At 50.7% G+C, this 19,438-nt stretch overlaps 8 protein-coding genes across 8 annotated transcripts; 2 read left to right on the top strand and 6 right to left on the bottom strand.

The window, feature by feature from the left end:
• Positions 1–2,641: 2,641 nt before the first annotated feature.
• Positions 2,642–4,516, top strand: HER10_EVM0010433 (FAD binding domain-containing protein; the record flags this gene model as incomplete). The annotated part of the gene is made up of 4 exons (XM_035479893.1): positions 2,642–2,839; positions 2,903–3,326; positions 3,455–3,516; positions 3,563–4,516. 4 exons carry the CDS (start codon positions 2,642–2,644, stop codon positions 4,514–4,516), a joined length of 1,638 nt encoding a protein of 545 aa, XP_035325959.1.
• A 237-nt stretch (positions 4,517–4,753) lies between these two features.
• On the bottom strand, positions 4,754–5,969 carry HER10_EVM0013008 (uncharacterized protein; the record flags this gene model as incomplete). The annotated part of the gene is made up of 3 exons (XM_035482380.1): positions 4,754–5,188; positions 5,247–5,479; positions 5,537–5,969. 3 exons carry the CDS (start codon positions 5,967–5,969, stop codon positions 4,754–4,756), a joined length of 1,101 nt encoding a protein of 366 aa, XP_035325994.1.
• A 547-nt stretch (positions 5,970–6,516) lies between these two features.
• Positions 6,517–8,215, bottom strand: HER10_EVM0011735 (uncharacterized protein; the record flags this gene model as incomplete). The annotated part of the gene is made up of 2 exons (XM_035481158.1): positions 6,517–7,018; positions 7,152–8,215. 2 exons carry the CDS (start codon positions 8,213–8,215, stop codon positions 6,517–6,519), a joined length of 1,566 nt encoding a protein of 521 aa, XP_035325980.1.
• A 389-nt stretch (positions 8,216–8,604) lies between these two features.
• On the bottom strand, positions 8,605–9,583 carry HER10_EVM0004529 (uncharacterized protein; the record flags this gene model as incomplete). The annotated part of the gene is made up of 3 exons (XM_035474171.1): positions 8,605–8,787; positions 8,845–9,121; positions 9,564–9,583. 3 exons carry the CDS (start codon positions 9,581–9,583, stop codon positions 8,605–8,607), a joined length of 480 nt encoding a protein of 159 aa, XP_035325893.1.
• Positions 9,584–9,711: 128 nt separating this feature from the next.
• On the bottom strand, positions 9,712–11,418 carry HER10_EVM0011940 (uncharacterized protein; the record flags this gene model as incomplete). The annotated part of the gene is made up of 6 exons (XM_035481348.1): positions 9,712–9,792; positions 9,857–10,078; positions 10,133–10,302; positions 10,359–10,706; positions 10,767–10,973; positions 11,025–11,418. 6 exons carry the CDS (start codon positions 11,416–11,418, stop codon positions 9,712–9,714), a joined length of 1,422 nt encoding a protein of 473 aa, XP_035325982.1.
• An 890-nt stretch (positions 11,419–12,308) lies between these two features.
• On the top strand, positions 12,309–13,327 carry HER10_EVM0005215 (3-oxoacyl-(acyl-carrier-protein) reductase; the record flags this gene model as incomplete). Its single annotated transcript, XM_035474837.1, has 3 exons — positions 12,309–12,388; positions 12,480–12,932; positions 13,000–13,327. 3 exons carry the CDS (start codon positions 12,309–12,311, stop codon positions 13,325–13,327), a joined length of 861 nt encoding a protein of 286 aa, XP_035325903.1.
• Positions 13,328–14,871: 1,544 nt separating this feature from the next.
• HER10_EVM0012012 (uncharacterized protein) lies at positions 14,872–15,906 on the bottom strand (the record flags this gene model as incomplete). Its single annotated transcript, XM_035481417.1, has 1 exon — positions 14,872–15,906. The coding sequence occupies one exon, from the start codon at positions 15,904–15,906 to the stop codon at positions 14,872–14,874; it is 1,035 nt and encodes a 344-aa protein (XP_035325983.1).
• A 421-nt stretch (positions 15,907–16,327) lies between these two features.
• HER10_EVM0009342 (uncharacterized protein) lies at positions 16,328–17,703 on the bottom strand. The gene is made up of 2 exons (XM_035478832.1): positions 17,437–17,703; positions 16,328–17,375 (listed from the first exon to the last, which is right to left on the bottom strand). The coding sequence occupies exons 1-2, from the start codon at positions 17,659–17,661 to the stop codon at positions 16,464–16,466; spliced, it is 1,137 nt and encodes a 378-aa protein (XP_035325951.1). The 5' UTR covers positions 17,662–17,703; the 3' UTR covers positions 16,328–16,463.
• Positions 17,704–19,438: the final 1,735 nt, after the last annotated feature.

Below are 19,438 nucleotides of genomic sequence, written 5' to 3'. Positions count from 1 at the left end.
GTCTTTTGCCCGGCTTGCAGATCAACGACGCATCGGTCACGCTTGCAGTGGAGGAACCCGCGCTGAGGCCCAACTCGCACGCAGTCCAGATGGGTCCACGGCACCAAATCCAGCACTACAAGAGGCACTGTAAACAGACGATCAGCGATGCGATGACAGGGATCACCTCTGTTTTCGGCCCCCTTTTTTCTCTGGTTCCTGTCTCTGCAACCTGGCTGCCGTCACTGATGATCCGGGGAAGCTGCTGGGAAAGCTCTCTTGGTTCCTGGTCGATGCATACACCGAGACACAGTCGAATTGCTTAGCCACTCCTTCGACCACAAGCCTCAAGAATCGAGCCTCTATTTATACCGTCGTCGACATATTGAACTTCCACCATCTTCACTGACCACCCTCAGCCCTTCACGAGATCAAAAGCTCACAGTTCAAGCAACTAGCCCCGGCCCAGGGCGGGGAAGCTCCCCATAGTTTCTGCGCCTCCATGCATAGTGAACTGTCCCGGCTGGATCTGGGTCCAGCATGGCGTCACCTGGCACTTGGCCGGATCACCACTTTGGTTTTTGGGCAGAGACATCCTAATAACCTAATAAGCTTGGAACCGCCATCGAGACATTCTTCCCTAAAGCGAGACACGCTACCCCAACCGCGTTGGCAACTTCCGCCATCCCGCCCTCAACACCACGCCAATCACCATCTAGTCAACTCCCTGTCCCGTGCGACTCCGCCGCCACGCCTGGCAATGCTTGGCCTCATGACCCGCCCAATGTTGACCGCCAACGTCACCTTGTGTGAAGTTGAAGGGGGGGGGGGGGGTCAAGTAGCCAGGAAAGGTTGGGTAGGGCGCATCACGCGGGATCCATTCCATGGTTTTCAGACGGTGCATCCTTCATGTCACAAGAGACGCGTCTGACAGCTGCCAATGAGTCGGGACGGTTCAACGTTGAGGCTTCCCACGGATGGTCGCCACGAAGGCTGGAATGCCTTAGTGCGATCCCAATTTCAACGCCTCCCCCAGATTCTTGCATCGCCATTGGCTTTTTCCAGACGTCTACCGGCTCTGTTCCAGGTGAGGTTATGATGAGGTCCTAGTTATGATTGGAGTTTGTCTGCTCAATCAATCCTCCGATGTTCGGTCCGGCGAAGGGATGCCACACCGCTTCGAAATCTCCGACGACTGATGTCGGATGGCTTGTCGTCCTTAAACAGAGGGACATCACGTTACTGAGCTGACAATCCTTCTCGGCTAGTCTCTATTGATAAAAGCCACAGGATGATCGTGTATGCCGCCTACTTCACACACGAGCGAAATAATGAACACCCCTTTTCACCACCCGAAAATCAGCATTCCATCTCAAGCGAGATCGTAGTGCTATGCCACTCCCACCTAGCTGAACGACGGGGGATATTGATGCCTTTGGCCATCCATCGATGATACCATAGATGCTCGGTCAATGTCGAGCAGAATATGCTGGCTTCTTCAGTGGTACTGCGGACAGAGTTATGGCAAACATTCAGTCGTAACTCATCATTTCTATCGTATCCCACAGTCGCACTCCATCGGTCTCGTAAGCAGATACCTTCATGTATATGCTTGAAAGCTAAACGCGCGCAAAGTCGAAAGAACTAGCCACTTTCATTGTATCCATCGACTATCGAGACTTCCTCCCAGCTCTACTACACTGTTCGCACGACTTGTTTATATGGGCTTAGTCCAGTGACCGAGAATCCGTGACAGCTCATCGATTCTATACAAGGGTGTCAAGCGACACAGACGCGAGGTCTTACGTACGCCCTCGTTAGCCTTGTGCTTGACAAAATTGGTGCATGAATAGGATCGGAGTTCTTGCTTCTCGCCCGCCCCAAATCCCTCTCGTGGATGGCTGGCCGCTGATGCAAGTCGTATTCCATCCGCGAGAATGGAGGCAAGTTTCTGCTAGCGTAGCTCTGACCAGTGTCAGTGACAACAACAACAACAACAGTCGCATTCTCTTTGCTTTATCAACTGGCTGCTTTCGGGCTTATTTTCTTTCACGATCACACCTACAGCGACATCGGTAATAGCGAAAAGGGCCCCCATGTATCTTGGCTCTGCATGTGTTAACCGAGGTAGGGATACTCTGTAATCTGTTCAGAAGCACCTTCGAAGATTCGACCACCCACCAACGACCACGATACGATTCTTTGCGAACGACAGGCAATAACACGCGAAGGAACATATCACCAAACATGGTTCATTGAATTGCTTACGTATGGCGCCTCGCAGCCTGATATTCTGCCATTCTCAATCAATCGAAAGACAACAGCAGCGCCCAGCCGTTGAGCAATGCCTCAATGCCTCCTCTGTGGCTGCTTACTCTCGTTCAAGACCGGATTTCATAGGGCGATGGGACTTCTGCAGGCGTCCCTTGCAGCGAAGAATGGGGTTCGCCAGTATCGTACATGCGGTGAGATTGCAGATTAGGATTCTGCAGTCAGCACAAGCTGCCTGCATACTGCTCACGGCTTGACCGCGAACCTGTTATATTATAAAGTAGCAGCTTGACCCGTTGAATAAACTCATAACTTTGTTTCCTGCCATCGATATTCCCGGTTCGCGCTGAAATTTGTCTCCAAGTCATCGAGGCGACGTTTGAACGAAGTCATGCTAAGTCCTAAGCTTTTTGCGGCAGCTGCCTTCGCAGCTGGCCACGTTGTTCACGCCCTCGCAGCTGACATCAGCCCGACGGAGCCTGCCAACTTCAATGTTGTAGACGCACTTCATGAGCTAGGCATTGTCATTTCTGAGATTCCAAACATGACCGGCTTCAACAAGAGGTCGGAAATAGGCTGCTCCGCTGCGGTGAGTCGTCTACCCTCCGCAACGCCACTTTCAAGGTGACTGACGTTTGGTTCTCTATCGTAGTGTGGCACTTTGAAATTTGTCTACGGCGATGATGCTGTCGAAACGAGAAATGAACCTGCATACACTGAGTTCGTCAGCTCATACTGGTCTGGGAACCAAGCCCAGGTCAGCCCTTATTGTGTCTTCAAGCCGTCGAAGCCAGAGCAAGTAGCCGTCGTGGTTCTACTGTCCCGTCTCACGCAGTGCCCATTCGCTGCCAAAAGCGGTGGCCACGCCGCAATGGCTGGTGCGTCCAACGCTCAGGACGGGATCACGATCTCATTCCAGAACATGAAGAGCATCGCGCTGTCTGCCGACAAGAAGATTGCTTCGATCCAACCTGGCAATATCTGGGGCGACGTCTACCGCGAGCTTACAAAGTCTGACTTGAATGTCATCGGTGGTCGGATATACGACATTGGTGTCGGAGGACTAACTACTGGAGGTACGTTTCTGATCTACACACTCCAAGCCCGGACATGCATCTTTTGAGAACTTCCTCGCGATTTCCTCACGGCATACCCCTGGCACAACGCGTCGAGCGTAGAACGGCATGAGCTAATGCAACTATAGGTGGCATATCCTACTTCTCTAACCTCCACGGCTGGGCTTGTGATAATGTCGAGAGCTACGATGTAAGTTCACTGGGGAGAGACTCTGACCACAAGCTGATTTTAACAGGTCGTCACTGCTACCGGTGCTATCATCCGAGCATCAGGCACCCAGTTCCCGGACCTGTACTGGGCCCTGCGTGGCGGCGGCAACAACTTTGGCCTCGTAGTCAGCTTCAACCTTCGGACCATCTCGCTCCCAGGCGGTAAGATGTGGGGTGGCTCCCGTACCTATCTCGAAGATTCGTTCCCTGCGCTCTCTGGGGCTTACGCCAACTTTATTGCGAATGCGGAAAAGGACCCGAAGGCTGGCTTGTGGCACGTATACGCCTACTTCAACGGCACCAAACTCTCCCTCCCGACGCTGTATTATGCCGAGCCGGATGGCGGCGAGGCCGACATCTTTTCCGAATGGAACGCTATTCCCGCCATTTCGGACACGACGCAGAACCGCATCATTGCTGACTGGGCTGCGGAAGGAGCCGAGGGTTCACCGCCGGGGCCGCGGGAGATCTATTCCGTCATTAGCAGCAAGGCCGACAAGGGACTCGTTGATGCCGCTCAGGAAATCTACTTTGAGGAGGTTCTTGCCGTGACGGACCTGCCTGGCATTCTTCCCACTTTGGTGTTCCAGGGCATCACCATTCCGATGCTGAAGCACATGCAGCAGAACGGGGGCAATGCACTGGGTCTCAATGTCGAAGACGGCCCGTTCTACATCATTCTACTCTCCATAATGTGGAGTAACGAAGAAGACGACGACAAGATTTACTCTTTTGCCTCAACAGTTATGGAAAGAATCGACGATGAAGCCAAGGCGCGGGGGCTGGAGAACGACTACATCTACATGAACTACGCCGCACAGTTCCAGGATGTTGTCAGTGGATACGGTGCGGATAATAAGGCTAAGCTCAAGAGCATCGCGAAGAAGTATGATCCCAAGGAGGTGTTCCAGAAGCTGCAGCCTGGGTACTTCAAGCTGGACCGCGCCCCGCTGCCGAGTTCCAAGTACTTCAACTGGTAGAAGCCTTTAGACATGAGATGAAGGTCCAATCCCTTTGTACGAGAAATTGAACAGAGTATTGTTGCACATGCAGCTATATTCATCGGCCATGGACAAGCTAGTCCCATCTACAAGGCGGGTAATGGCAAGCCTTTCACTGAGATAATGTAAAGCAAAGATGATCTATCGCTGTTCCAACATGGTCGCCACTGTTCGAACCTCCCTTCATAAGCATAAGATGCTAACGATATACCATTCTCAACGAGATTCTTGAAACGTCTGGAAAGTCATATCCGAATCCGACCGTTTCCGCAGAATCTTGAGCATCCACGGTGGGGCCCTATCCCGAAGACTCCCACCCCGAACCCTCCGTTCGAGAAGCCACTGCACCGTCATTGTAGCCATAGCACAGTTCCACACAAACGAAACAATCATGCCCAGAGAGAATAGGAGCGACGAAGAGAGCGTGTTCGTTCCGCAAATCGTCATGATGCCAAAGTCGTCGATGCCGTCGGGGAGGGCGAAGCCCGAGATGAGCAGGATGGCTTGGCAGACGAGGAAGTCGAGGGCGTTGAAGAATTTGAGGCGGCGGTACATGTAGAAGGTAAGATCTGGGCGGGAACTGAGCCTTTTTTGGTAGAGATAGAGGGGGACTGAAATTGCGGCGAGGCCAATGGTAATGTAACCGATGATCTAGAAAAGGATCAGGGTCAGCTTCTGACTTGCAAGCGTTCGAGGAGGGGTAGCTTACTCCGTGCTCTGTTCTTGCGTGGTCAGAGGCTCCCATTGCGATTATACCGGTGACTACTCCTGCAATGGACAGAGGAGCGAAGAGGAGGACTGTGAAGATTGTCTGCCATCGTTCTAACTTTCGTTTCGTGGGCTCCTGGAGTGCGCGATCGATCATGATACACAAGTTCGGTGCTGAAGCTAGTACTAGAATAACGGGGTAACAGAAGAAAAACGCTGCAGTCATGCATACAACTAGAGCCAGTCAGATACATGGTATGATAGACTTTAGGGGGAAATGAGGCAACTCACGATGCACATAGGTCAATAAAACGAAGTCATCCTCGTCGACCCCGTTCACCTTGTAAGAGTCATCTGAGAAGTCAATAGAGAAGGCGTTCCCTTTTGACGTAACGTTGAGTTGTATACAGGTTGGTATCGTGACGTTGAGCAGGGGGTTAGCTGAGATGTTTCTCTGTAGTAGTTCGTGTAGTCCTGCTACACCCTTGATGATCCAGCAGTGATCAGTTGTTGATAAGTCGTTGAAATGCTCTTGTAGGAAATCGGTTATGTAAAGTTCATCCCAGGGACTAAAGGGACAGTCTCGCCGTATAGGAACTATCGTGTCGTTGATTTGCCGATGCTGCAGTTGTACGCTTCGGAGGCTTGGGTCCTCGGAGATGCTATCTGAAGATGGCCTAGCATCTGCAAGTCCGATGCTCAAGAGAAGTACGCTAAGCAACATCTTGCCTGAATACATGATCTGACGGTGGTTCGACGACAGAGAAAAAGGAAACGAGGTTTCCCTCATGGAGTCTCTGAGGTAGTAGTAAATTTGACAACCTCCTCCACGGAGCCGTCGGCAGTTCTTTCTAGCGGAGGCTCTCCCGGCCGTTCCCAGAATGACGAAAACTGTGAGGCTGCATTTCAGGGGCTTTGTACGGCAGAATTTGCCCCGTTGTGAGGCTTGACCAGTGATTTAAGGTTTCGTCTCATTGTGCGACAGAGTCGGACTCATCGCACACTCGGATCCGGTGGAGACTCGGGGGCCCGCGGAGGTGCTGGTGTTGCAGGGCCACCCTTGCTAGTGCGATCCATCACTCTGTAGTCTATCTGTACGGCAGCGGAAATGAACATCAGGATATTTGGGTACTGACTTAGAGCGGGTTATTTCCATAGATGTTTGCTCTATTATGCTAGGGACTGTACTGACGCGTACTTGCTGCGCCACTATGCTGCCCCAATCGCAAAGGCCCCGAGGATATCAGAGGCGTATCTAGATACCCGAAACATCAGAAGTCGAAGCAATCCGTCACGCCGTCGATGCCGAGCTCGCTCAAAAACAAGCCGCTTACATGAGAAGATGAGGGAAATAAGATATGATCTCTCGTGCTGTTTTCGGTTCTGGGGGATTTACTTCTCTCTTCGTCATCATCTCTTGCCGCCTTCGAGCCGTCCACATCACGCGAGAGCGTCAAGCCGAATGGTAGAGCGACTGTTGGCGACGGTTGGCCTGGAAACTTTGGTATATCCTGCATTAACTCGGGAAATTGGGCAAAGAAGTCTGGTGCCATTGTCCAAGATCGCAAGTCATGGATCTTCTCTTTGAAGAGAGGCGAGAGACCGTATGTTCCCAGTTGCATATTCCTGATATAGCAGTCACGAAAGTCGTACGGCCACACTATGCGCAAGTGTTCTTTGAACATGTGCCAGAACAAATTGCTACAGTACCGGTGTGGCGCAATAGCAAATCGGTACCTTAAAGCTGGCCTGCATCTACAAGTCAGCATCATGCTCTTTGCTAAGAATCGAGCCAACTTACCAGGCAAAGTAATCAGCTGATGGATCATGAGTAATTTCCTGCAGAGGCCTTCATAGGGTTAGCCCATGGTCATATTCAGGACTCAACAACATTCATTGCACTTACGATTTCAGATACCACACTGGTACGACTGCGGACTTCACCAATGTCGGATCGGCATATGCCCTCATAAGAAGATGGATTATGAACAGAACGGCCAAACGTTCTGCCTGTCCACATGCTGAGAAACAAAGTTCATCAAGTTGGCGAACCTTTCTCCACAGAGGCGTCATCCTGCCTGTGTGCGCCAAGCTATCCCAACCATGAAGCACAGCGTGAACAGGAACGTCCTCGACTGTCTCTCCTTCCAGTCGTATTGAAGCGTCGGGTAGAGCAAATGGCTCTTGAAGAATTTCATTACCCGCTTTCCAGTTATTGCAACTGACTTGTGAACCATCCGAGAGTCGTCGAAGTCTGTTGGTTGACGAGCAGTGGCATTTAGAGGCAATTCGGCGTGTTTCTGTTGTGAGTTGCTGACTTTTTCTTGATGTGGATGTGTCCAGTGATACGCCTCTCATATGTGGCTCACTCATGTTTTTCGATGGGGCGGTTGTTGTGAAGTCTGGCTGAAACATTGAGTCGCCCAAAAATTGGCTGATATCAAGTGAAGATTCGTCCATGAAACTGTCCATGTCATCCCCCATTTCTTTCTCCAGGACCTCATCGGCGGAGCTATCGAAGACAGGGACCGATGAATATGCTGGAGACGTTGATGATTCCGGGCTCGGATGTTTCGGCGAAACCTCTTTAGCTGATGGCGGCTTCGACAGAGAAGGCACGTCGCAAATCATCCCCGTTGAGCCCCATGATTCAGCCTCTTTGACGTGATCGTTAAACAAAGAAGAAGTTGTTTTGAGACATCTCATGAGTTTGTTCCTCTGTTCAGTCACCCTTGACAACTCCGCCATGAGCGATGCTGTAGTAGCGGTGTCATCTTGCTGGCTCAACTTCTCGACCAGGCTCTCGAGCTGAGCTATTCGGTTCTTCGTCTTTTCGCGAGCAACTCTTTGGGCTTTGCGATCGTATTCTCTCTTCTTGAGCCTTTGAGATGTTGCAGCAGTCTGTGAAGTCCGCCCGGGTGATCGAGCAGCCGTATCCTGTGTGCAAGAAGTCGTAGGCGTGCCAGTCATTTCAACCTGTTTCTGAGTATTGAAGCTGAGTGTCATGCAGTGAATATGCGACAAATTGAAGTTCGCCTGTTACTCAGCAGACGAAGAAATCGCATGAAACGGTGGGTTCGGGGTGACGTGGGTGGGGTTTGTCCGACGAGTTGTGATGAGAATGCGGGGGAACAAAGGCGTTAGAGGCAAATGACCTCGGATCCTCGGTAGCACGCGGTACGAGATGGTTTCCTTTTTGAAACTAATTAAATGACCAGCCACTCATTTCACTAGAACAATTGAGTAGTCGCGAACTTTTTCACGCGCCAGGTCTATGGTGGTATTTGTACTCTGGGGATCGTCTGCGGGGCCCCGGACTAAAGGATGATCTACATAAAGTAGGTTTATAGTCTAATGAGCTAGGCCTTGCTCTGGGTTCTTCTTCTCAGGTAAAAGTAGTATGTCCCAGAGTGCTGAAGATCCTTGTTGTCCATAGCACCGATCACAGTGTTTTCGTCCACATAACGGAACGCGTCAATGATGGGGAACTTGTCATAAACCATTGCCGCAGTCACAACACCCCTGAACCTAACCTCTCGAACCTGATATCCCTCTTAGCTATATCTTCAGTGACAAGTGCCCAGAATAGATGCACTCACCTGCGCATGGCCGTAGTCAGAAAACCATGTTCGTTTGCCGTCTTCTTCGTATCGCATGATTGGGTCTACATCATCGACAGATCGGAAGTCTTTACCCGCCCATTTGAAGTTGCGAAGTTGCAAATGCGTGGGATGTCCCGTATCGAAACTGCCTCCTTCCCACTGGCCGACTAGCAGCTCTGGAGCGACAGGCTTCAGCTGATCGTAGACGCTTGCGATAGTGGCCTCCTCTACATGGCCCTCGATCTTGGCGAGTTCCGCAACTTGCTGTTCGGGTCTGCATGATTGGTGAGAATTTGTCAGCGTCTAGTTAGGGCTGGGGTCTAAGCGCGAACGTTGAAGTCATTATAAAAGTTGTCGTTTGAAAGGCGAGGCGGTTCCGATTCTTCTGAGAACGATACTGGTCTCAGTGCTCCAAGTCAAAACGCTGGGTATGATCAGTCATATTTATGCAACGAAACCAACACCATTTCGCTCCTCGGGCTTCGTGACGCCACTGAGAAGTCAGCATCTATAAAGTCGTGAGCCGAGGGTGCGAGTCAAAAGCCCGTCCCCACCCCTGACTCGACTCTGCATGTCACACTTGAAGCGATTCAGCAGAGCACTACTCAGTGATTCACAGCGACGAGCTCTCACTTCCGCATATGTTCATCGTGTAGTAATTTTGGCCCCTCATAATCCTCCTTCACAATATGAGGAATTTCACTTTGTGGACTTACGTGCACGAAGTTTCGATCATGAGGCTTGAACAAAGTAGGGTATTAGTCCTACTTAGATCTAGATCTAGATAAAGATCAACTAAACTTGAGAAAGACTCAATTCTCTTCACAGACAACATGATTGCTTGAAATTTCCCAAGGAAACTACTTAGAAAAACGATTGAAAGCGCTTTTGAGGATCGTATAGACGCCGCAACTCCACCAACTTGTCATAATGCTCCCGGTATACCTATCGAATCATCAGGGGAAATATTCCGAATCAAGAAACTTAAAAGTCAGCTGTAATTACTCACCCCTTTCACGTCGTGGTAAGATGGCTCGAGGCCAGCAGGATTGACTTCCGCCCGAGTTTCTGGGCCCAAAACCTGGCCAGACGCATCGTTGGAGATTTGACGAATGATTTTCTCCTGCTCCTCTGTGCCATTCCCCGGACAGCTTATGATGAAAAGCAACAGATGGTTCAGGTTGTTGGATCGAGGCCATGCAACCTCTGCGGTACCGCCAATTGGAGGTCGCTGTAAGTTGACTTATCAGTAGGATGATAATGGCGAGATGGAATGAGAACCTACGAGCAACAAGAACTCGAAGATGACTGAAGACATGTCGTGAATAGTCTGGTCTAGCTTCGCTATGTTATCATAGACTTCAATCGTTCGCCTGATTGTGACACGATTCAAGTCGGACACTGCCATTGGCGCGTAAAGCGTCTTCATTGTGCCTCGCATGACGTTTGCATTTCCTAGTATGGGAATGTTGTTAACGTGGTATTCTCTGGGACATATAAGAGCGTCTTACTCTGCATGTCGAGAACGCCCTTCATGTTGGTCACCCTTGTCCGGTCAATCGCCCCGGGCTTTTCAAGAATCCAACCAAAGGTAGCTCGACCATGCTCTTCACCCAAGGCGTCGTACACGTGGAAGATGACCGTGTCACCAATATCGGGCTCAGGCTTCTCCAGAACGGTATGAAGTAGTTGCTGGGGCATCAAGTACATGAAGTAGTTGACCTTGGGATGGGGCGTAGAGTGATTGAACTTGACCACCTCATCAATCATCTGCGCTAAGAGGCGACGAGGTAGGAGCACGATGCCCGACCAGATATCAGTTGGATACGGATGCGCCCGAAGAAGAACTTTGGTAATGGCTGGTTTTCTGTTAGCTGAGATGATCAAAAGTCTCAGGACGGGCTAGGACTTGTACTTACTACCGAAGCCGCCACCGCCGCCGCGTAGGGACCAGAGAAGACCCGGCTCCTGAGATGCCATGACAACAGTGCCATCATACTTGACTACTTCTGCATCTAAGAAGTTGATAGGGTCGCTGATGCCGCCATACTCGGAGGACATCCAGGAAAGGCCGCCATTGAGGATAGATCCCGTAACTCCAATGCTAGGTGTACGGGCTGCAGGAACTGGGTTCAGTTAGCTTGAATGATACTGTGGGTTACAAATAGCTGTATCACCTGAGTACTCGGGGTCAACTCGTTCCATGAACCCTACTACTTCTTCCCAAGTTGCACTCGCACCAACTGTAGCAATCTTTTTGGTCGAGTCATATTCCAGGCTCTTGAAGTTCAGCATGCTAACAATCACGTCTTTGGCGGAAGGTGATTTGAATCCATGACCGCGGATTGCAAATTCCAAGCTCGAGGAGTACAAAAACCGCACGATAGAGGAAAGCTCTTCGATGGTGCTTGGAACGAGAACCACTGACGGGTAAAGCTGCTTCTGAATAGCAAACGGCTCCGAGTGAAGCTTGTATGACGGATCATCCGGTGTGATGACTGACCCCTGGCTCAACTTCTGGGTCAGAGGCTCCAATGCAGCGAGCGTTGATGGTTGAGACTTATGAGACATAATGGTGTTGGCAGTGGAGGATGATGCTTGATAATCTCTAAGTCGAATGTGGGGATATCGTTCTCTTTTGATACCAAGAACCGGGAACTTATATGCACAAGTCTGATGTCATCCAAAAACTTTCATCAATTAGACAGTACCAAAGCTATTCCCTCTCGCGTCTCGGTTTTAAGCTTAAGACGCTCCGAGTGGAACACGACAGGGAAGAACTTTGGGAAGATGACATCTGCACAGTCTGTTTGAACGTCCAACGTTTTTGGTCCTCAAGGTGTGTGAATCTCAGACGATGTCTTCATTCGCTGGGATGGCGAGAACCCGATGGGGGTGTCCGTAGAGCGTCAAACGGGGTATCGGATTACAAAGGATAGACTCGGATTTTGGAACAAGTGTTGCCGCTACGGGGAATGTGGAAACATCACGTTATCCTACCGAGTATCTCAGAATCAATGAAGAGAATTCGCCGTCTTTGGTGTAATTTGGGTAGTGAACTTACAATGGCTCGGCTCAATTGCGTATTGAAGTCCGTGACGGCCCGATTCGGCTACTAAGCGGAACGGACGTCATCAGACGAACCACGAGAATACAAGCCTGCAAAATAGTCAGCAATGATGTTACGTAGCCCCATAAATGAATTTTGGAGCTCTTGTATAATGAGCTGGCGAGTGGTTCGCTCGCGACTTCGTTGTCCGCTGGAATAGCGAAGGAGGCTGTCGGATTTGTAAGTGCCAAGTAGTTAACCGTCCTGTTTGTAAGCCGTCTTTGACTGCTGAGGCCAAGAAATCTATAATTTTGCTTCTATTACTACCTGAAGACATGTCTATCCTCCGAAAAGTATCCGTCAGATATCACAGGACCGGAACTCCAGTCGACCAAACGTAAGAGTTGCCAAGATGAGCACCACAGCGCCCCAAACTAGCAAGGAGATGATTCTCCTCCCTCAGGATCTCCGAGGTCAGAATGCCCTGGTAACGTAAGCTTCAGTTCCCTCTTGTGACTCGTTTTTATGAGACATTGCGCATTCACCTATAGACAGCTTAGGAGGTTGTTAATGATGGCGACAGAGGTGCTTCCCGCGGTATTGGCCGCGCCATAGCTATTCACCTTGCCAGTCGCGGAGCAAACGTTCTTGGTACCTGTGCATCCACTGAATCACTCAAACTATTCGACTCTCTCGAAAACACCGTTCAACAGGGATACCACTCAAGCCAGCTCGACGCTCCAAAAGTCACGGGATTGGTTGCCAACCTTCTTTCGCCAGACCTAGCCGAGACGATTGCGAACAAAGTCCAGGATGAGTTCGATGGCAAAATCAACATCATTGTCAACAACGCAACCCACTTTGAGGCGCGGCCAGTCCGTCAGCTTGATGCTGAATTCATCCAGAGGGTCTTGCTAGGCAATGTACAGTCTTTGGCGTTGACGATGGACGTGCTTCTCAGACGAGACTACATCCAACCGGAATCTCGCGTTGTCAATATCTCAAGCGATTGGGCTCGTACCGCAGCGGCATCCTAGTAAGTTACAGTCAGACAAGAAGACATTAGCGATCTCGGATTCCTGTGTCGATGTTAACTTTACAAGTGCCATGTTGTACGCATCGACCAAATCAGCAATGGAATCTCTGACCCGATCTTGGGCGGATATTTTGAGCCAGGACACAAAGACGCTGGGAACTACGGTAAACTCCCTCTCAGTGGGTGGTACGGCGACTGATGCGCTCACTGGGAGTGCGCCACCGGACATGCGCGAAGCCGCATTGAAGGTTCTGAGCGAGGGAAAATCAATCCATAACGGAGTCGGACTTCCAGATGATGTTGCCAAAGTCGTGGGTCTGGTCGTAAGTGAAGCGGCGCGCTGGATCAATGGAAGTGTCATTGCAGCCAATGGCGGCTCAGTCAAGATCCTATAAAAGCTGAAAGCCAACAAGCCATTCATTGATTGTCTATGGTACTTTCACAAAGAAGCTATGCTTCATAGATAAAGATAGACTGGTAGAAAGATAAACCAACACTTCCCCTTTAGAATGAATTGACACGGAGCATGGCACGGACATCGGCAGTGGCAGGAATGTCGAGCAACTTGAGCCGAATGTCGAAGAAGAGGTTTCCATGATGTTTAGCCACCTCCCCCACCCATTCCAAACATCCTGATGCAACTTCAGATCCCATGACGCACCATGCGAGACGTCGACTGCGCGTCCCGACACTTCGTAACGGAACAGCATCGCCGCATCCTTCCAGTCCTGCCATAGCTCCAGGATCTTGAGATTTGGCAAGTGCATTGCGGCCACAGCTGCTTTTTGAAGTAGGCTCGAGTGCATGCCTCATCCAGCTTTGAATCGAGGAAGGTAGACGTAAGTGCCACCGCTTCGAGAGATGACCAGCGGTCGAAACATTCCATCATCGGCGGCATGGACAGTTGCAACTTATGTGGCTATCATCGAGGGGGCATGCGCGTTCTGAAGTTCTGGGGCGCTCGGAGACTGGCACTGGTGTCCTATGTCTCGATAAAATGGCGAAAGTCATTGAATCAGCGGGTCTAGTTGTACAATATATTACGTGGTGTCGTCAATGCCGCGCGAGGATAAAAGAATCGAGCGTTATGTTTGATATCATGAATCCTCGTCTGTGAATGCAATGATCCGTTTTGCCAGCGGCACTAGCGGTTATCGCACTGAGAAAGTGAATTTGTGACCTAGTTTTGTTGCAGCTGATGATTTGACTGGTGTAAAACATGTCAGTGACGCGTTTTTCGCTTGCACTGCAGTTCGGAGAGATGACGGTAATCGATGAAGTGGATGTAATGGATGGAGCTGGAAACCCAAGGACCTGCTCCAGAAGGAGAACCGGAAGACAAGCCATGCGGTTCTCCGATGAAGGCAGGCGCAAGTTGCAAAGACCTGGGGAAGGAAGACCGTCCGAGCCGTGCCTTCTGGGCGACATCCCGTCACCATTCATCATACTCTTCATATCAAAGGAAGTAATGCCAATCTACCTATTTCAAACTTCCTGGACTCCTTTTTAGAGAACAGGCGCAGGAGCAAAGATGAATCTAAGCCAAAGCCGAAAACCTGTAGCGTAGCATCTCAAACGCTCGGTACTAAATGGGGAACAAATGGAAATGCGGCACAGGGTCATGCGGTTTGGCGGTCAGAGACCACCAGACAAGACCTTCCCAGTCATCAGCAGGCTAATTGAAACTGTAAATTAGTTGCGGCATGGTTATCTGTGGTTGGGAAGACGGACCTGGGAAGTCTTACTCAGAAGTCGTCAAGGTAAGCATGGGAATCTTGTCGTGTATGGTGGATTGGTAAGAATTGCAAATGGCGCGAATGTATCTAAAATGGTTGACACAGGATATGACGCTGCCCTTCCAGAAATCAAGATTCTTGCTTCTTATTCTCTCTAGGATCATATCCATAGAATACGATATGGTGCCATCTTAGTGGCCATCTTACCAGAAGTCCGTTCCCTTCGTAAATCTGCCTTTTGTCTCCTCGATACACTCGATCAATTGTAGCGGCAGCCGCCGTATATCATCCTCTTCACCCTTCAAGATGCCATCGCTAGACTTGAGAAACTGACTTCGGAATGTGGCCCAAAGCTCCTTGTCCTGCATATTGTCACTCCCTGGTCGCGGATAGTAAGGATCGTTCCGCCAAAAGCTTCTACACGCCTGCTTTATCCCGTTGTTGTCCATAGTCATCATTCTGCAACAGTCAAAATCCAGGATCCACATGGCATGAGATCCAAAAGCATCCGAATGGAAGCCTGCAGGGCCCAATGCTGACTTGGACGTATCTTCGTCGAGGGGAGTTTGTGGTGTCCTTGGGGCTGCGAGAACAAATTCAACATCGTTTGCGTCAACTTTTGCGGTCCAATGTAAGAATGCTAGAGCGTTCGCCATGGCCACGGCGTATCCGTGAAGTTCCATTCCAAGAGCCTCCATCTGGTCGACGTGAAGCGGGAAGTTCCTTAGACTGAAGAATCTCATTCTAGGCCTGTCTTGCTTCGTATCTGTACTTTGAAGCTTCCTGCGTCCCAAGTATGGCCGGACAAGGCAATGGCTGTTTGTCGAGCTATCGGCAATCTCATCCGCATCCACGTTTGGATGGAACTTCTGTGCCAGGAGCTTACGAACGTCTCGAGATAGTGGTGGAATCTTCTCGCTGATCAGTGCATTACAACCTGTATATCCGGTGGGAAATCTGGGGAGCATTTGATCCCAGGCAGTCGCATCGTGTTTGAGGAAGCCTTCGCAGTGAGGTACATTGAGATGTCTGGTGCTATCCAAGCTTTGGATGATGTGGCGATGCATCGTGTGTTCGTGTGCAATGGACCGACCAGGACCGCCGTCCTCCCGCTTGATGGCGAGGTTTGAGGTCGGCACGGACCATACAGAGCCACAGAAGCCCTTTCCGATGGTTTCTAATGGTAACGTTGAGTGCGCCGTGGTGAAATTGGACGTGTTGGGTGTTTGTTCGTCCATGTTTCTCTCAAGACTGGTTATTGGTTGCAGTGTACTGTGTGCTATGTCTGTGGAATACTCCAGGAGAGGGAAGAGAGACAAAGGGGGTGGGGGAAGGCTTGTCTTTGTAGATAATCCCTTGGAAAAAAGTACGGCTGAAGCCTACCCGGGTGTTTACCTACAGACTCCCAGAGTTGTGGTTAGACTACTTTCTGAGTTGTGTGACTCCAGCTTTTCAACGGAACCATTGGGGTTGAAAACTTATCTAGAGGCAAGGCTGAGCGTTTAGTTGTCTCTAGGATAGCTAGGCATCAAGGTGAGGGGGTTTCCTGCAGCTTCTTTGGCAAGCGATGGGGCCGACAATCGCCTACGACAGGATTGATCGAGAAAGTATCTCAGGTAGGCTCAAAAACAGAAGTCCTAGGTTGGAAGAGGAGAAAAAAGAGGAAAGGGAGTCAATTGCGCCTCGATATCGCGTAGCCATCGTATGCCGCACCATTCCTTATTGGTATCATGGGGAATATGTAGAAGTATAGTACAGTATGAATACAAACAGGTATCGTCCATGAGAAAGCGACTCAAACCTGGATGGGGGCAGGGCTGAGGCCGATGAAATTGCTCTTCCGCGCCTTATCATGCCGTACCGCCCTGCGTTCGAATCTGTCCTGGCCACCCTTCTTGCGCTTCGCAACCCGTCTCTGTTTCTTCTTGTACGGTGTGTCAATCATCCACTTGTACCCCTTTTCCCGGTAATACTCGTTGTCTTCCTCCAACGCCTTCTTTTCCGCCTCGCGGATCGCTAGAAACGCCTTCGCTCTCGCAGACTGATCCGCCGCATCATCGCTCAATCTCCTGCTGGCATCATCATATGTAGCAGCAACGCTGCTGGTGTAACTCTCTTCAAAGACATAGGGCTCGACAGTTCCTACCCTTTCGTAACTTGGTTTTTCAACCCAGTCAGGAAGGTCTGCAAGGGGCTGCTCGATTCTCTGCCGCAACCTGACCAGCCTTTCCACCACAAACTTTTGAGATCTGATCTCGCTCTGGAGATGACTATCCCACTGGTCTTCTTCCTTCGCAAATTGCTGTTCATCGCGCATCGAGGCGAGCAGATGTTCCATGTTCTTAATCTTGTATTTGTTCTTCTTCTGGACATAGTCGCATACGGAGCGGTGCTGCGGCTTGCCCTGGCGTAGAAAGACGACGCCATGTGCGGTCACAGCGACGTTAGGGACGTGCCGTATGCCGGAGAGGTCCTCGCGAGGCACAGGGTGGCGCTCGGAGATGTAGACTGGTGGTTCGTCGAGGGGGGAAATGCGCTTGAGCAGGGGTGGCCATTTGGGTTTTGGACGCTCGATTTTCGGCGGTGGCGATGGTGGTTTACCTGCTTCTGATCTTGCATCACGAAGGCTCTTTTCGCGGAGGTACGTAAGGATTTCGGAGTGCTCTTTTGACGATGGGGTCTGGGCGCCTTTGAAAAGGTTGAGAAACTTGAATTGGAGCACTGTCAGTACTGGAAGGCGCTGCGAGCAAACTACAGGACTATCGCACCTTGTAACCCTTCGATAGCGCAGCAAGAACAAGGCGGTAGCTCGCCTCCGTCTGATTGCGCTTGAAGCCTTTCTTCACGAGCCGCGGCAGTGGGTTCTCGACACCCTTGCGGAGTACATCGTTGGGGAGTGGCACGGCACGAGCCTCGCGGATGAGAGCACGATATAGGGCGATTGCGGCGATACGATGGCGGGAGTTTTGAGCTGGTACGAAGTGGGATGGCATCCTCGCGGAAAGGGAGGCGTCATTCTCCCGAGCTTCGGTCACATTGCTGGTGTTGGTGAAGCTTGAGCTTTGCGATCGTTATGTTCTGGAGGGGAGATAAGGTACAAATGGGCGCCTTATCTAATCGGCTCTTATCGATTCTTATCGGGATTTTCCTCATCTTACCTTACCTTAGCTACCTAGGTACCTTAGGTGCTTAGGTATCTTACACCATAAGTGACTGCTGGATAATACCAGGGCAAGACATTGAGGTTGGTAAGGTCCCTGTCAAATCATAAACAAAATGCGATCACTGCTTTCCGATTTCTCGAAGTAAAGATTACTTTGCTTGTTATCAAGTCAAGCTGTCGTTCCAACGTATCAAACCTGACACCGTCGGTCGAATCGAAGTAGGCGTCTGTCGTCGGAACCTCAAATGGCCTACCTACATACCTACATACCTACCTACCTAGGTAGATGACCTAGGTAGGTATCTTACACAGCTAGGATACTTGGACGGGTTTTCGGATATTCTTTGCGATTCTTTGGATGGCCATGAATCCCAACGCTCTATTAGCTGAACGGGAGCGCACCATCATGAAAGCCGCCGACGTGCCCAGAAAGTTGCGCGGCCGAGACACCGGCCGCATATATCTATTTGGCTGAGATGATCGGTGTGCCGGTCTAGACGAGGCGGGTGGCTGACCCCTCGCGAACCACCCGAAATGGCCGCAGTGACACGATCTCGCTGGTGTTTGACAGAATCCAGATCGGACACGCGCGCGGGGGTTGCCACACCCATACTCCGTATTCGCGGTCATAATGATGAACTTGTCGCACGCTCTCCAGAACCCTGAAAACCCCTTGGGGGTCACTCCCGGGGCTGCAGACAAAGAAGGGGTCCGACAAGGATACGGGGGACGGACCGAATGGACCGTGTCTGGCCCAGGGCATGCCTACCAACAAACCTCCTCCTTCTCTTCTCCATTTCGCTATGCACAGCTCCCCATTATCATCAGTCCTCGAACGGTGTCCTGTCTGCCTATCTTGGAATACTTGGCTTCTAGCTCGACATTATTTCCAGCATTGGCTTACTTTCTTCGGGCCCCGAAACCGAAAGAGCTGGAATATCACAGAAACCCAACCGCGAACAACTCTCTCCATGAAGAAGCTGTTATTCTAGTTCCTCCGGTCGAAGGGGATGCTGTTACGATCCCATATCACCCTTCAGCTGAGCAGAGATCATGAGGCTGTTGCCTATGCAAGATGGCCCAATCAATCCCGAATGATGCATGCGCCACTGCGTGCACACCACGCGTCGGCGCTTTACACCCACGTTTTGTGGTTTTCGCCAGTAATGGCAATGCAGGCTCCCAATGGTACAGGCTTGACGATCTCTCAAATTCACCCACCAAGTTTTACCCTACCGAACCAAGCCTTCCGAGCGCTGTTTCGTCAGTGGTTCCTTGAGAAAAGGGGACAACCTTTCTCATGTTGAAAGCGGTGGTTGCTTTTTTTGCTTTTTCGTCCTCATCCTACTTGACACCTTCAGGGATGCAAAAACCTCCGGTCGGGATTATGGCGTGAGTTGATGGCGATCGTTGCCCCTCATGGAGTGAGCATGCCCCAAGAGTGAGGCTGGCAGGCGGGATACATATTCACAGGCGACCACGGTTGCAATGGATCTCGACCTGCTTCTCTGCCGTTGCTCCCCGGCCCAATCGAATGGCTTGTCAGCTGGGTACGGGTTTTAATCACTTGCAGTTTCACACCTTAGACCAGTGCGCCGGGATCTCGA

The sequence above is a fragment of the Colletotrichum scovillei genome (assembly GCF_011075155.1).
Source record: "Colletotrichum scovillei strain TJNH1 chromosome Unknown Contig00013, whole genome shotgun sequence".
Taxonomy (NCBI): Eukaryota; Fungi; Ascomycota; class Sordariomycetes; order Glomerellales; family Glomerellaceae; genus Colletotrichum; species Colletotrichum scovillei.
The sequence above is the reverse complement of the archived record's forward strand: the minus strand, read 5'-3'. Positions and strand labels throughout refer to the sequence as shown.

Coding starts and splice junctions, on each gene's coding strand:
- HER10_EVM0009342 (XM_035478832.1), bottom strand. CDS start 17,661: ATGCCATCCCACTTCGTACCAGCTCAAAACTCCCGCCATCGTATCGCC. Junction 17,376..17,436: donor CGCTATCGAAGGGTTACAAG/GTGCGATAGTCC, acceptor CTCCAATTCAAG/TTTCTCAACCTTTTCAAAGG.